The 12044-nt window shown below is 39.3% G+C and overlaps 1 protein-coding gene across 1 annotated transcript in view; it reads left to right on the top strand.

Annotated features, from left to right (window-relative positions):
- The window catches only part of HDAC4 (histone deacetylase 4), a gene marked incomplete in the record, with an annotated part of 933145 nt that overhangs the window by 103975 nt on the left and 817126 nt on the right, over positions 1-12044 (top strand). Inside the window, 1 exon segment of the mRNA XM_053698885.1 lies at positions 572-745. Coding sequence (XP_053554860.1) covers positions 724-745 — 22 coding nt within the window.

Here is a 12044-nt window from a genome sequence, read left to right as displayed (position 1 = left end):
AAGTGTGTTTTTTTTCCATTTTTTCCTCATATTTTATAATTTTTTTTATAGTAAATTATAAGATATGATGAAAATAATGGTATCTTTAGAAAGTCAATTTAATGGCGAGAAAAACGATATATAATATGTGTGGGTACAGTAAATGAGTAAGAGGAAAATTACAGCTAAACACAAACACCTCAAAAATGTAAAAATAGCCTTGGTCCCAAACGGACAGAAAATGGAAAAGTGCTGTGGTCATTAAGGGGTTAAAATATTGCAGTAGTACAGAATTACCAGAATTACAATCTGAAGGAGCCTTATGTAATGTATTTAGCACAAACTCTTAGACCTTCTCTCTCGCTAATAAATAGGAGAGAGTGCATTTCTCCATATTCTATAATATGTAAGTACTAAAAAAAAAGTAAATATCTATTTTTGCTTGTTTTAAAAACTTGCCTTTTCATATTATAGCTTAATCTAAATTAGAAAGGATAGCCTAAAATTAGTGCAATTTTAAATGCTTTTAAAACCCTGCATCATTAAAAGTAACCTTTTGCTGATATTTCTTTTTCTGTCTTTCTATTTCTAGGTCTACACATTATAAAAAAACAAAACAAAAAGAAACCTTCCAGTTGGTTTGTCTTGGATTTCTTATATATTTTTTGTTGTTCTTTTATTGGTGTATTAATTTTTCTGCAATATTGGATCTGTTTGGACGTGCTAGAGGGATTCGGGCCTGACATGAGCTCCCAGACTCACCAAGGTAGGACACCCTGTGGCTTCTGACATTTACCGGTGAAACATTTTCTTTGACATGAATATTATCTTTCAATACCAGAACTTTGTACATGCTTTTTATTAATGTAAAATATAGCTGAGCTTGCTTAGCATGGAACAGAGAAAACAGGTGAAAAGCTTGAGTGTTTACTTAGTAGTTTCATTGGCCATTGAAAGCCCTTTTAGACATTACTCAGGATGGGAATTTGTAAGGAAGTATTTAAAGCTCTTATCTGTCATCTGCCATCTCATTTGTACTGATGATAATAGACTGTTACATCCCTCACCCACTGAGTTTTCTGAAACTGAAAGCAATGAAATATCCAGCATTGTTGAAATGAATAATATATGATGCAGAGCTTCTGTCTTTAGCCCATTAATCCTTCTGTATAATGGCCTTAAATGAGACTGCTCATTTGAAGTTATATGTGCTCTGTATTCCAGAAATGCTTTAGTAAAGCAGGGAGAGATATAGGTGTAGGAGGAGATACTCAGCATTTATGAGATGCTTTAGGCTAGCTTTTCATGATGGAGAGGATTTCAGAGTGAGTAAATGATGCTTATCATTGCTGCTGTTTGCTTGCTGCCTTTTGATCCTGAAATCAGCAATACAACAAGCTCTATTTTTAGATGGCTGGTGTGTGTTTTCTGTTTTGTTGTCATACAGGTTTGCTGAGTTCCTCCTCGCCTTGGCAACTCTGCACTCATCTTATGTACTGTTTCTGTATTAACACCGTTTACAATGTCTTTGTATTGAATTTAAAAAAAATATTTTATGTTGCAAGATCTATCTATCTAGCTATGTGTCTGTCTGCATACATCCCTCTCTCTGCCTCTACATCTCTCTGCCTGAGTGTCTATCTAATCTATATCTGTCTGTCTCTGTATACGTATAGCATCTCTGCTTGTCTATCTAATCTATGTCTCTGTTTCTCTCTCTCTGTCTCTCTCTCTCTCTCTCTCTTGATTGTATAAATCCTTGTACCTTCATGTGTTTGTATTCATCTATCTATTTGGATTTGTATCTGTCATATATGTTTTGAGTTAAAGGGACAGTCTAGTATAAATTAAACTTTCATTATTCAGATAGGACTTTTATCATCAAATTTGCCTTTTTCTCTTGGTATTCTTAGTTTAAACTAAACATAGGTAGGCTCATATGCTAATGTCTAAACCTTTGAGGGCTGCCTCTTATCACAGGCTTTTTAAATCTCTTTTCAACATAAAGAGACAGAAAGTACACATGGGCCATATAGAAAACACTGTGTTCAGGCACAGGGGGTTATTTAAGATTTAGCACAAAACAATGCTAAATTTAAGACCATAGATAATAAACAGACAGTCATGTGATCAGGGGGCTGGAAGAAGGTTACTAGATACAAGGTAATCACAGAGGTAAAAAGTATATTAATATAACTGTGTTGGTTTTGCAAAACTGAGGAATGGGTAATAAAGGGATTATCCATCTTTTAAAACAATAACAATTCTATGGTAGACTGTCCCTTTAAGTCAAAAGTCCACAATGAGACATTCTCTCAAATCTTGATTTATCAAAATGTAACCTGAGAGAAAGCTGTGCAATGCTTTTAAGAGATGCAATGAGGAGAGCAGGGTATGAGTGTGTTGTTGCAGCTTCCTTTGGATGTGTACAGACAAGATCCATTCTATGGGGTGTGGCTCAAGTGAAGTGTAGTATAGAAAGATGCCAGGATAGTTTATATTTAGAGTTCTGATGTACTTAATGGTGCATGTGTTATTGATTGTTACAGAATAAAATAAATGTGCAAAGTAATTCTCATAATCTGATCACACACGCTCAAGAAATCAGAATGAGAGAGTTCCAGTCAGTGTGGTGATGTCACTGAGAGAGTAATTGTAGAGCAATGAAAAAGTAACTGTCAAGGGACAACTGGCAGCAAGCTATTGTGATCGGCCTAAAAGAGTAAGGCATGTAAAATACTGTAACTATATAAACACACTGGCTTTTTAATCACACTCTAACTGTACAGGAACAATCACACACTTAAGACTTTAAAGATCATTATAGTTAGAAAATTACACACTCTTACGGATTAGAGGATGACATTTTTTGACTATCAACTTTTGTCTACTGTGTATTTAACCCCTGCAAAGGGGTTAAACACACAGTAGATGTTCCGCTGATCCAATCGGCAGCGCTAGTTTCAAATCTTAGTCGTGCGACTAGCACTGCTGATTGGTTTAGTGACTGGTTCAGCTCGGGGCCCCCAGTGCATAACAGACCCCAAACTGAACATCTACTGTTTTACTTCTTTTGCAGGGGTTAAATATACAGTAGAACATGGTTGACAGTCACAAAATGAAATGCTCTAATCTGTTAGAGCATATAATTTTGTGACTACCAACCCTGTTCTAAGTTTTCAAATATAATGGCCTTTTAACATTTGGTTCCTAAATGCTTCTCCCCCCCCCATTAAATGCATTTCCAAACTTTCAAGTTTGGTTTTGGACACGTTGTACACAACTGGTCTTGAATGTAAACAGGGTAATGGTATATGTACTGGAGGGCAATGAACCCTTGCATTTGTCTTCAGATCCTGTTGTTAGTGAGTCTCTTTAGAAGTGCTTCTTATTCACTTATATGGCTATTATTTTGTTTTAAGGACCCACAAGTAAATATTTATACCCAAGGAATCTGCATTGTTAGGGTTTCTTTTTGTGATGAAATATTTAATGTTTTTGAAACTTGTGTTCCTCTACTATTTATTTTTTGTTTGTTTGCTTGTCTCTGTCCACCAAAAGAGAGGTAGAAGTTGTTCTTATTGGCCAAATGAGAAGCTGCAACACATGAGTTGCTCATAAACCTATATTTCCTGTTAGAAACAATAACACGTTTAGTAGTTTTAACTTGTTTTCATGCATAGCCTATTTTAACTTCTATAATTTGCTCCCCTGTCATGTAGAGCAATGTTTGAAGTATAAAATCCATTGACCCTGCTCTGTGATGTTGATATGTATCCTCTGTACCGACCTCTGCTGATATGAGTTGTGCTGTTCTGTGGGATTTTCCCAGCGAGGCACTGAAATTGACCTGGAAGTTTAAACAGGTGCACAGTGCCCTCATATCACCACACTGTGGCTATAGGAGTCAGACACAGAATTCCCAGAATGGATGGGATTCTCAGACACTGGTCCAAGCTCTTTGTTTATGCCAAAAACTGTGGGAGGGTTTATGGGTAAAGTTACTGCTGAGTTGTTACCGCAAATTGTGCTATAACTTTAATCTAACCAACCTGTCCATATTTTTGGATCTGCTAAGAACTCTGGGAGCTCAGAGGAATGAGTGATTATATCGGTCACAGAGAGGTTGAGGGTATAATATTTAGTACTTGATGCACACCAGGGATATTATAGATGCGTCATTTTTATTTAAAGGGACACCAAACTCAAAATGTTTCTTTCATGATTCAGCTATAGCAAGCAACTTTAAACAACTTTCAAATTTACTTCTATTATCAAATGTTCATAGTTCATTTTGTTGAATAGCAGGGATGTAAACTCAGGAGCGTACATGTGTCTAGAGCACTATATAGCAGCAGTTTTGCAAGAATGTAATCCATTTGCAAGAGCACTAGGTGGCAGCTCGATTCTCTGCCATGTAGGGCTCCAAACACCTATCTGGGTATCTCTTCAACAAAGAATACCATGGAAACCAAGCAAATTTGACAATAGAAGAGAATTGCAAACTGAAAATAATTTAATTTTTTGGGGTTTGATATCCTTTTTTTAAACTAGTCGATGATATGTTTAAAGAAATATGCAAGGTTGCCTCTTGGCTCTACTGCATTAAAAAAGGAACCTGCACCTTTTATTTTATTTTTTATTTTTTTTTTGTATTTTTTTTTTTGTACATATAACTCTCCGCTTTCATGTTTTACTACTGGACAGTAAAAATTAAAATTGTATTATTTAGATAAGGCATGCAGTTTTAAACAACTTTCCAATTTGCTTTGTTCTTTAGGTTTTCTTCGTTAAAGACTAAACCTAGGTAGGCTGAGAGTCGCAGTGCATTTTTATAAAAAAAAATAGTTGACCACACTTAAACACAAACTTTTTAAAAAAAAATAAAATTAGGAGTAAAAACAGAACCTGATACTGTGCTATCTTAGATATCTGTCCCAAGGGAGCTTGGCAAGGAAAGGTGGTCACCTTACACTGTTTTACGCAGCCTTCCATTTAGAATAATCCAAACCCAGGCTGAAGTTATATGAGAACGTTTTTACATTTTAGTTATGTATATATAATACACACCCTAATAAGCAATCCCATTGTGACATAATGTGAATGAATTTGATACCAAACATGACATCTCTTTCATATTTAGTCAACCTGTAACATACAAGTGATTAAGACATATCTTAAGGTATAGAGTGTCACCTCTGATCGACCTCAGGGTTGTGTCTTGATAGGGGCGCTATCTTGACATCTCTGCCTCATAAACTGTCTTGGGGCACCAGGTCTCTGGATGTGTGATCACTCTAGTGAAACTTAAAAACTATGACAGGAGACCTTCTTTTTACTTTTTTTGTAGGATAAACCAAGGGAAATACTCATCTGATAAACAAATTAATTAAGAAACAGAGAAAAAAAGCTAACCCCCACAACCTAAAATTATAAGGTCTTCATGATATCTCCTCCAAATAAGAGGCACAAAGGGAGGTGATACACAATTAACTCCCAGTTGTGTATCAAATTAAGCTCCACCTTGATGTGATAACTTCATCTTTACCATCCTGCAGAAAATCCATCCTTCAAAAATGACTAATCATTTTTGAAGGATGGATTTTCTGCAGTTTTCTCCCTCACTTTAAAAATGACACAATTTGCTTGAACCAGTTGTTTTGAGATATTAAAGGGACCCTCCCATGCAGCCTGTAACTTGTTCTGTCTCGTGGTTGTTAATACCAGAACACGCTGCCCCACCTCATACACTCACTCTCTGGCAGTACATTACTGCAACTGCTTTTGTATGAATATTGCAGCCCTAAGTTTTCTCCCCAATAAAGCATGCATTTTGTTCCTGGAATGTACCAGAACACGCTGCCCCACCTCATACACTCACTCTCTGGCAGTACATTACTGCAACTGCTTTTGTATGAATATTGCAGCCCTAAGTTTTCTCCCCAATAAAGCATGCATTTTGTTCCTGGAATGTACACCATATTATATTACAAGTGTTTCTGGGATGCACAGTTTTCTTTCACACCCTCCTAAACTTTTTTTTTGTTCTGCTAGCTGTTGATTCGCTAACCAGGGATCTTGCCCCTCCACCTGTATAGATTCCCTCTACACATGCTCATTGTTAAGTTTGTTAGGGGGTTGCCTAGCATTCTCCAATGTAGAATATATCTGCTGGGCATCCAGAGAACCCTGAATTTGCACTAATACCATTGTATGTTCTTTATGGGACTTTGGTGCTGTATGAGTACACTTCTTTGTATGTTTACCCTTTGGATCCACAATCTGAGTCAGCCCTTGTCCACTAGTCTGTGCAGTCTGCTTATAGGTTACTATTGAGATCACTGGAGTCTCGGTCACCCACACTTTCACAATCACTCTGGTGGTCTTTCAAGGAGTATCTTGTACACTCCTCCCTCACACACACTGGATTCTGGGACACTGCTGCTTCTGGCACAAATTGGTCCTCAGTCAGTTTGCCCCTTCACATCCTCACTCAGGGTTTGGGATTCTTCTAGCTCTGGTACATACTTTCTTCTGCCCCTTCTCCTAGTTATTCTGTCCCTTTACACCCTCTACCGGGGACTCTACTGGTTCTAGCACAGACTGGCACACATCAGCCATCTGCCTTGTCATTCTGTCACTTTACATCCTCTACAGGGTACTCTACTGGTTCTGGCACACATCGGCCATCTGCCTTTTCTCCTAGTCATTCTGTCACTTTACATCCTCTACAGGGGACTCTACTGGTTCTGGCACACATCAGCCATCTGCCCTATCTCCCAGTCATTCTCTCCCTTTACATTTTCATTTGGTACTGCAAACTGCACTGGTTCTGGCACAAGCTGATTCTTGCTGTCATTTGGTCCTCTGTCCTATTCAGGCAGTCCTTTCACATTTTCACATCTCGGCACCAACACCCCCAGTTAAGGCACAGCATTTTGCACACATGCACTCTGTCCTCACTCCTGGTCAGCATGCCCATTACTAATGTAACTAGGTCACAGGTATCATTATTAGGCACATACTGTGATAACCTTCCCAGATCAGTACCCAGGTATATATCTGAAGGAATATTGTCAGATACCCTCACATTTCTTAGAACTCTCCCTGCTTTCAAATCAAGATATACCCATGCCATATGCACTGAAGGTTGTACTCTTCCAAATCTTTTAACTTACTATAGTCCTACCATGTATAATATCTCTAGAGTTCATCAGCCCTGGATGCACAAGATTCACATCTGCCCCAGTGTCCCACAGTGACAGGTTGTAGATTTTCGTTGTTGTTTACATCTTACATGGGGACAAACAACACCGAAGCTGGTAATTCTGAGGGAGGACTTACTCTAGCTGCGGGTATCTACCTGCTTAGAAGTGGTACTAGCTCCCCGGAGGAAGCTGAAACAAGACTTTACAACAGGTTTGGTGAACAGTGGTTGGGGTTGTGGTTGTGCAGTAACATCCTTCCAGTTGGATGCACTCTTAGCAAAGGGTTTTCTCCTATTCAGTTGTGATCTGTTAGTTGTATAGAAATCTGCTAGCTCGCCTGCTTCGAATACAGTTTTGGGCTTGTAAACCGGCACCCACTCCTGCTCTTCTGGGCACAGCTGCATGAACTGTTCTTTGACTGTTAGATCCTCCAGGTCCTCCATCGTGGTAATTTCTAGCCCCCAAAATGCTGTTTTAAGGTTTCCCACAACTGCAGTCCGGGTTTTCTTCCTGTAAACCTAGAGTAAGATTATACCCCTTCTGCAGTGCAGCCTTAATTGCATCGTAGTACTGATCAAACTCTGGAGCCAGTTCTGCAAAAGTATGCAAACTTGGATTCGCTGAGCCAACATGCTTTTGAACAGTTTGCAAATAACAGTCCAGAGCTCTCCAGAGCTTGATGAATCTAGGCCTGCAGCTGCATGTACTTCTCCTGAGGACAAGTCTCTCTCAACCATGTTTGAGACTACTGCGTTGCTCTGTGTCATAATCCATCAAACCTTGGATTAGTCTCTCTTTAGTTTCCCCCCAGAATGTTAACACTCTGTCCTGGCACAAAAGTTTAAAGTGGTTCACAATTTCTTTTAGTACTTGGATTTCTACACTAGCAAATCCACAAAGCACTAATAAAATCACCACCTTTAGAAACCAGTTTGTCACGTACAGGATTTCATCATGCCTTCACCAGTGAAAGGCAAATGCATGCAAATGACAGAAGGAACCATTTGTAGGCTCTGGGCTCACCTGGGGCATCCCTAAGGACCCATCTAGTTACCATGTATCCTCCAGGAATACAATTAAATTAGAAACCTCCTCAACTGAGGACGATTATTCAGAAATCCAGCAGAGGATGTATCCTTTTTCATTTCAAAAGCTATCTACCTTTCTGGTTCCTGATGCAGTTTATGAGCTCATTAGCAAGATATGGAACAAACTAGACTTTCCCTTTTGTTCCCTTCACCAAATTCAAATACTGTACATGTTTACTTTACCCTCTGAAAAATTGTAAGTATTGGATACAATTACAAAGATGGATGGTGCTATTTCCACTTTGGCTAGGCAGACTATCATTCCTTTAGAGATCAGTACCTCTTTTAAGGATGTTATGGGCAGGAGATCCATTTAGGCTAGCAGGCTTTGTGTAGCCTGTGCATCTGCAGTATGGTGTGACAATATCTCTGACCTTATTTCTCAAGAACCTTCCCTTGATGAAACTCAGGATTAGTTGATGTTGGTCAAGACTATGAACCAGTTCATTTTGTGATACAGCTGTTAAAATATTGGAGCTATTATTGTTTTGGCTAGAAGAACCTTACGGTTCAAGTAATGGTCTGCTGATATAGTGTGTGTGTGTGTGTGTGTGTGTGTGTGTATGTATGTACACCTTCAAGTCCTTGTGGAAGCCTGTTTCCTCTTGGTCTACGTCCAAACAGACCAAAATAGCCTGTCTCTTCCTCCAAATCCAGCATGAAGGAGCAGCCCTAACTCAGACTACATTCTGTTGCATGGCAGACTGAGCCTTTTTCAGTAGGTTGGGGAAAAATCCATTCAAGTTTAGTACTGAACATAATTTTCCAGAGTTACCGCATGGGCTTTTGGTCTCGTCCTCCTTGAGGAAGATTCCTCGTTTTTCATGTTCCAAAAGATCATTTAAAGGCCAGAGATTTCTTGGCATGTGTATCAGACCTAGAAGCCATGGGAGTGATTACTCTGGTCCACTTGGAGGAACTGATTAAGGGGTTCTTTTAAAACTCTTCATAGTTCCAAAGAAAGACTATACATTCAGGCTGATCTTGGATCTCCAAAATCTGAACAAATTTCTGAAAGTTGCAGCTTTCAAATTGAGACTTCTCACTCTATATTACCTTTATTGCAGGAGGGTCAATTTATGTCTACCGTATTTACAGGGATCATACAAAATTACTAAGATCTGCCTTTCTAAACAGGCATCACTGTTTGGTGCTCCCAATTGGGCTGGCAACAGCACCAAGAATCTTCTCAAAGTTCTTTTGTCCTTAGTGAGAGCTCAGTGCACGGCAGTATCTCCTTATCTAGATGACAATTTGGTACATGCTGCTTCTTTTCAGGTGGCTAAGGATCATAAACAGTTCTTCAGTTTCTTCATTCCCATGGTTGGAAAATCATCTTCCTGAACATCTCTCCTCTTCCACATACCAGAGTTGCCTTTCTGGGCTTCATCATAGAACAAAGAGCGTATTTCTCCCAGATGCTTGTAGATTCAAATTGCTGATGCTCTGTGCTCTTCTCCATCAAACTCATTGTCCTACATTTTTTTTTTACTGCTTGCTAGTTGGTCTCATGGTAGTGCTATATTTTGCCAGATCTAACTTATGTTCTTTCCAGCTTCAAATGTTTCAACAATGGAATGAGGATGACAACAATCTGTCTCAGAAGATCTCTTTAGACTTCAAGACAAGACGTTCTGTATCTTAGGGGCAAATCTGCCAATCATTGATTCAGGGAGCCTCGTTTCTCCATCCAAATTGGGTAGTAATTACCATGGACGTCAACCATTCGGGGTTGGGGTGCAGTCTGGGGTTCCTAAAAAGTACAGGGTGTCTGGTGATATCATGAGACTCAGTACAAGCTTCAGGGCTCTCCAGAGTTGGCCTTTTCTGAGGTTTCAGTCAGAGAATGTCACAGAGGTGGTTTACATCAATCACCAAAGTGGTACTCTAAGCACCTTAGCAGTGAAAGAGGTAGCCCTCATTCTGACTGTGAATTGCTGAAATCATGCAATGATGATGTTCTGTCCCATTCTGTGTGTGGACCATTGGGAAGTGGACTAACTTTGTCCTCAGTACTTTCACCCTGGCAAATCGTCCATGAATCGAGAGCTATTCATACAGATTGGGAATTGTTCGGGAAGGGCAGACATAGACCTCATGGCCTCTCCCTTGAATTATGAGCTTCCCCCAGTGTTGCTCAAGATCTTGAGATCCACCAGTGACTATAATAGATGTACTATTTGATCCCTGGTCATTCAATCTGATTTAAATATGTTCCTCCTTTTTGATTTACAATCCAGGATAATATCAAGGATAAAACAGGAAAGGGCCTCATTGATTCTTATTAGTCTGGGATGGCCTTGCAGGACTTTGTATGAAGGTCTGATACAAATGTCCTCCAGCCAACCTTTGTTTCTTCCTCTCAGGTAGGACCTTCTCTCTCAAGGTCCCTTCTTTCATCAAAACCTCAAATCTCTCAATTTTGCAACATGGTGATTTGAACACCTGAATTCTGAGGTTTTTCAATATCAAGTGAAATTCAGGAAAGAAAACCTGTTACAGAAGTGCTTATCACAAAATTGATAAAGATTCTCTTTTCTGTGAGTTTAAGAATTACCTGTGGAAATCCAGTTCCACAATTTTTGCAGGATGGTCTGGATCTGGGTTTATCAACCACTTTCCTTAAAGGCCAAATTTCTCTCAGTCTTTTATCATTCAAGTCTGCTTAAATTGGTCAGGCCTGCTTTCTGTGGAAACTTAAACTGGTTTTGGGGGTTCTTCTGGCTCAGCCGTTTGAATGTCTGGACATTCAACTGTTGTCTTGAAAGGTTCTCTTTCTCTTGTCTATTTCCTCATCAAGAAAAAAATATCTGAGCTCTATCTTTGTGACTTTCTTTTTCTGTTTTTTTCTTTTTGATCGATCAGGATAAAGAAGTTTTAAGAACAAAACTACTCTTTTCTCCAACATAGGTGTGTCCGGTCCACGGCGTCATCCTTACTTGTGGGATATTCTCTTCCCCAACAGGAAATGGCAAAGAGCCCAGCAAAGCTGGTCACATGATCCCTCCTAGGCTCCGCCTACCCCAGTCATTCTCTTTGCCGTTGTACAGGCAACATCTCCACGGAGATGGCTTAGAGTTTTTTAGTGTTTAACTGTAGTTTTTATTATTCAATCAAGAGTTTGTTATTTTAAAATAGTGCTGGTATGTACTATTTACTCAGAAACAGAAAAGAGATGAAGATTTCTGTTTGTATGAGGAAAATGATTTTAGCACCGTAACTAAAATCCATGGCTGTTCCACACAGGACTGTTGAGAGCAATTAACTTCAGTTGGGGGAACAGTGTGCAGTCTCTTACTGCTTGAGGTATGACACATTCTAACAAGACGATGTAATGCTGGAAGCTGTCATTTTCCCTATGGGATCCGGTAAGCCATGTTTATTAAGATAGTAAATAAGGGCTTCACAAGGGCTTATTAAGACTGTAGACTTTTTCTGGGCTAAATCGATTCATTATTAACACATATTTAGCCTTGAGGAATCATTTATTCTGGGTATTTTGATATGATTATATCGGCAGGCACTGTTTTAGACACCTTATTCTTTAGGGGCTTTCCCTAATCATAGTCAGAGCCTCATTTTCGCGCCGGTATGGCGCACTTGTTTTTGAGGACAGCATGGCATGCAGCTGCATGTGTGTGGAGCTCTGATACATAGAAAAGTCTTTCTGAAGGCATCATTTGGTATCGTATTCCCCTTTGGGCTTGGTTGGGTCTCAGCAAAGCAGATTCCAGGGACTGTAAAGGGGTTAAATATAAAAACGGCTCCG

The sequence above is a fragment of the Bombina bombina genome, chromosome 1 (assembly GCF_027579735.1).
Source record: "Bombina bombina isolate aBomBom1 chromosome 1, aBomBom1.pri, whole genome shotgun sequence".
Taxonomy (NCBI): domain Eukaryota; kingdom Metazoa; phylum Chordata; class Amphibia; order Anura; family Bombinatoridae; genus Bombina; species Bombina bombina.
Note: the sequence above shows the minus strand (reverse complement) of the source record. Positions and strands in the feature narration are given on the sequence as shown.